Source organism: Leuciscus leuciscus (assembly GCF_965113295.1).
Source record: "Leuciscus leuciscus genome assembly, contig: HAP1_SCAFFOLD_988, whole genome shotgun sequence".
Classification (NCBI taxonomy): Eukaryota; Metazoa; Chordata; class Actinopteri; order Cypriniformes; family Leuciscidae; genus Leuciscus; species Leuciscus leuciscus.
Genome location: NW_028117752.1, coordinates 5,126 through 10,196, shown reverse-complemented (window position 1 = coordinate 10,196; position 5,071 = coordinate 5,126). Strand labels below are relative to the sequence as shown.

General features: G+C 39.2%; 1 protein-coding gene across 1 annotated transcript; it reads right to left on the bottom strand.

The window, feature by feature from the left end:
• Positions 1-26: 26 nt before the first annotated feature.
• On the bottom strand, positions 27-4,259 carry LOC309492102 (myosin light chain kinase, smooth muscle-like). Its single transcript, XM_082191112.1, has 5 exons — positions 3,619-4,259; positions 2,734-2,931; positions 2,358-2,604; positions 1,576-1,659; positions 27-1,234 (listed from the first exon to the last, which is right to left on the bottom strand). The coding sequence occupies exons 1-5, from the start codon at positions 3,656-3,658 to the stop codon at positions 409-411; spliced, it is 1,395 nt and encodes a 464-aa protein (XP_082047238.1). The 5' UTR covers positions 3,659-4,259; the 3' UTR covers positions 27-408.
• Between the last annotated feature and the right edge of the window lie 812 nt (positions 4,260-5,071).

Below are 5,071 nucleotides of genomic sequence, written 5' to 3'. Positions count from 1 at the left end.
TCATCCTATCACAGTCCTGCCGGCTGAGTGTCATGTGACCACTGTTCAATGACAATAATGTAACAGTTGCTTCTGGTCCTCTTGTCTGATTGGATAAGTGGCATTCTAAAAGTGCTCATCTTTGTTTGTGGCGTTTCAGCCAACCACTGTGTTTCTCAGCAGAACAAAAAGTTGGTCCAGCATTGGCTTCATTTGGAGCTATTTTGGTTAGTGGACCAAAAGTCAACTGTCTGTAATGTCAGGTACTCAATATAAACGTATTGTTTGTATAAAATTAATGTCAAACTGTGATTACCTCTGGTCTGCTGATGCTTGAAACTTGTACACATGCATATAACATAATAGAGCCCCTGATAAACACCACAATAACAAACTTTATCAATGAGAGAATGCAACAAATTAGTCCTCTTACTTGGGTAATTTTAAATTGTAAATGCAACACTGACCCTCATTAGCAATAATGATGAATTTAGATGGTTTGATGAGTTTTCCATCAAGCGTCCATGTCACTTTAGCGGGAGACTCAGATGAAAGTTGGCACTGTAGATGCAAACGTTCCCCATCCAATACCGTCACGTCAATCAGTTTCTCTGTAAAAACGGGCTCTTTTTTCCCAACTGAATTTGTTTTCTCTTTTATCCCTCCATCCACACAATTCACGTCATTTTCCTTTTCTCTGGTGTCTTTATCACCGTGGCTTTCTCCATTCCTGTCCTGGCTTGGTTGTTTTTTCTTGTTGCCTAACACTGATCTAAAGTCAACAGCTTCATTTTTGTTGGGCTGTGTTTTCACTAAGGATCCAGGACCAGGTTTGGGGCCTGGGGTTCCTTTCTTTCCCAGCACTGCTCTGAAGTCCACCTGTTGTGGAGAGTTGACTTTACGTTCCTCTTCCGTCAGCGTCTTAGGCTTGATCTGCCGTTGAAGGTTCCCCCTGAAGTCCATCTGCTCGGCCGTGATCTCCTTCAGGTCTTCCTCAGAGACACTCTTAGTGTTGACCTTGCGGCCGAGCACAGTTCGGAAGTCAATCTGTTCAGCCTCCTGTTGTCGGATTTGGTCTTCTCTGTGTTCCTTTGTCTCTACACGCCGTTTGAGAAGCCCAAGGGTGGCACACCCCTCCTCTTCTTCCTGATCTGTCCGACTGTTGAAGTCCCAGAGTGGCTCAGAGCACGACGTTGCAGGGCTGGGAGTCTCTGGATGTCCTCCCCTGCCTGGTGCAGTCCTCTCCACCCCTCGGCTGCCACAGGAAGAGTGGAGAAAAAAAACATACAGAGACGTTTAAAGCCCCAGCTAGCTCAGCCCACACTGGAGAGCAGCTTAATCAAGAGGATAGTTAGTTCAACACGACAGAGTTGCATCAGAGATGACTTCAGAAGCCTTATAGGGAAATGAGACCAGAATGGGGCCCCTAGACTAACCCACACTCCTCTTTAGACAACAGCACAGCTGAGTGAGGAAGCATAAACAGAGCATTTGGTTATGTAGATATATTATGTAGATTTAGTGCAGGGGTTAAGGGGAAAAGGCTGTAAATATAGCTTCGGGGTAGAGGAGAGCAAGAATAGAAGGAAAACGTACTGCTTATGAGAATCGTCACCAGACAACATGGGGTCCTCGCTGACGTGCAGAGTGGCCACTGATCTGCACTCTCCTACTTTATTCCTGAGAGCAACAGAAGATTTATGAACACTGAAGTTCATTTATGGTAAACTGCAGAATTGAAAAAGTAAATGAAGAACTAAAAAAACAACCCTTTCTGATATGACAGAATGTCGCTTTACATGTACTTAAATGTGTGGATCTCATTAAAATTTTTTTTTTTTCATAAATAAACAATTAATTACAACATAATTACAATACTACCATGGTGTATCAATACTTTTTAATTTAACTATTTATATTTAAAATAAAATTCTTATTTTCATAGTTATATTATTTCATTATTTTTTGTAACATACAATATTATTCTATATGGAATTTTTGACCATTTCATAAAAATATTGATTGATTTTTTTTTATTTTGGGTAAAGTGTCATTTTCACATCTTTTCACGTAAACTATTATGGAGACTGAAATCGTTTTCGATTGATAAAGAATCAACAAAATAAAATCCATATTGTTCACCTTGAAAAAAGGAACTCTATAATTTATTTTGTTTTTTTTTATCACTAAGTGAAATAAAGCCTCTTGAGTACTATGTTTTAAGTAGGTACATTTTTTATTTTGTAATGTTCTCAAAGTGAGTCAACATTACCAAATAATTTACCAAAAATATAGAGAATGTATTGTAAACTATAAAGAATGTTTTTTGAATTAGTAAATTAGTAAATCTTTTTTGAAACAAGTGTAAAAACTCTTACTTCAGAAGAATCTCATAGTTTCCAGCATGATGTGTCTTCACTTCCCTGATGAGCAGTGAGACTACATCCTCCTTCTGTAGGATCTCAAAGTCACTGCCTCCAGATATTACCTGCCCTTCCTTCATCCAGAGGAATTCTGGGAAGGGGTCACCAGCGATGGCACAAGAGAGCAGAGCGTGTTGACCCAGGAAGGCGGCAGAAGACTTGGTTTTAGTGATGAACCAGGGCTGAACTCCATCTTGAGGCTCTGTGACCAAATAAACCAAAATATTATTTTACAATATTTAACTATTATATTATTATAAAAAGCTCTGGCAGTATCTATTTGCAGATCACACTATTTTGTAATGCTGTTAGTACTTAGTATGATTTGTACCTTGTACAGTCAGTGAGGCTTCAGTCCGAGCGTCTCCAGCTTCATTCCACACCTCACAGGTGTAGGTGCCTGTGTCTTCAGGAAACACTTCCTGTATGAAGAGAGTATACTGACAGCCCTTCTTCTCAAAGTGGAAATCCTCTGATTCTTGGATCTCTTTTCCATTATGCAGCCAGACCACCTCAGGGGCAGGATTACCTACATACAAAACACATCACACTTGCAAATGATTAAGCAAGTTTGGGTTAGAGAAAATGTATGGAAGACAGTGGGACAAAATAAAGAATACTGAACAGCGGAGCGTTCCAGTGCGTCACAGAGAGTTAAGAACAGTGTCTTACAAGCCACACTGCACACACTTTGTTGTGACTTCAGCAAGTTCATGTGTTGTTGAGGTCACATGTTCATGCAAATACACAGTCAAGAGACTCCTCAGATGCGGTCGTTACACAGGAAGTGCTCACCATTATATAATCACTAGAACTAAATCATCTGCACAAACATACTCTTGAGGGAGTACAAAGGAAATTCCATTCATTACAACTAAACACAGCAAAACACACAATCTATTGAAAAATAAGGATTTAGGAAATTGTGGCGCAATTTAAATTTTACAAACCTGCATTAGAACATGGTATGCTTAAATTAATCGCTCAGGGCAACAGTGGCATTGCAATCTTAGTGACCACTGGTTTTAAATAAATAGCTTGCAGAGAAGCCCTGACGGCCACCAACTGATGTATGTACACTATATATGTATATCATAGATGTTGTTGTTTGATGTTGGTCGTATTTGTAATGTGTGAATTTCCGAAAGGACAATAAACTACACTTAATCTTACTCTGCCTTCCTCCTAGATTGAAAAACTGAAGGTTGTTTCATACCTGTCACCTCCACGGTCATGGTCACCTGACTGCCGTCCATGACTCTGAGATCCTGCAGACCTTTGAGGAACACCGGGGCAGACGGTCTCCTCACATCAGTCACAGAATGAGCAGCAGACCTCTTAACACTTTGCTTAGCTGGCAAACCACATACAGATTACATGAATGATGCTAAATTGACTTCAAAAACATACAGACAAACACTATATGGAAAAGAGCTGCATTCCCTATTGTGTTTCACGGAAGAACAAATATCATACAATACAGGTTTTAAACAATATGAAGGTGACTAAAAGAAGGTAGAAGTTATTATTTTCAAATGGTGATCTATCCTTTCATAAACTGTATACAAAGACTAATGTGAAGTATTCTGCAATCAATAAACCGGGTGTATTTAAGAGACACAACCATTCATACTGTATCTTCAGTAGTCCACACACAGGAGCATCTGTGCTAACAGTGTCCTGCACTGCTCTTCAGTACCGCATCAGAATCAGTCACACATGATTATTTTACAGAGAAAAGTTGTGCGACATCGTGTGTCAAACATGTTAGAACTATTAGATGAAGCATCTGTAAGTTAATGGATGTTGCAGACCGTAGGAGCCTATGGAGATGCTGTATCATTAGGTCAATTGGAAATATTTATATGGTAACGCTTTAGATTACAGCCCGGAAAATACTACGTAATTAAATTGAAAGTACAGTGTAACTTTCGGTAATTACAGTGTACCTATAAAGTACTTACGTGTAAGTATAGGGGAACAATACGTAAAGTCTTGGGAATAAAGGTGTAACAACCAGGAAAATACTGCGTAATTAAAACGAAATTACAGTGTAACTTTTGGTAATTACAGTGTACCTATAAAGTACATAAGTGTAAGTATAGGGGAATAATATGTAAAGTTTTGGGAATAAAGGGGTAACAACCAGGAAAATAACAAATTATTTAGGCAAATTATTTAGACTGTAAGTATTCCATGTAGTTACAGGGTAAGTATGACATTGCGGGCTGTAAATTAAAGTGGTGTTTCTTACCCTCTTGTTTCATGTAGTTACAGGGTAAGTACAATAAAAACACATGTAGGCCTACACCAAGGGGCAACATTCTGATCTGAAAAATGAAGCCTACCCGGAAGTGCGAAAAACTGCAATACATCGAAAATCCGCTAGGGGAAGGTCCCAAAAGGGAGCAAATGTCCATAGCCCCCATGTTAAAATGTCCGTTTTCACAGCATAAAATCATGTTTTTACAGGTTGGTCCCATGGACTTTTATTGGATTTTTCGATAGGTTCCGAGTGCCTGACAACGGCGAGGGTAGTGAATTTTTTTCTAACTCGTTAGTTTAGATAGTATTTAGATATAAAATGTATGACAATAAGGGCGTGGTTAACTTTGATTGACAGCTTGATTGACAGCTGAAAGGCAGAATGACAACATAAGAAGCGCCAT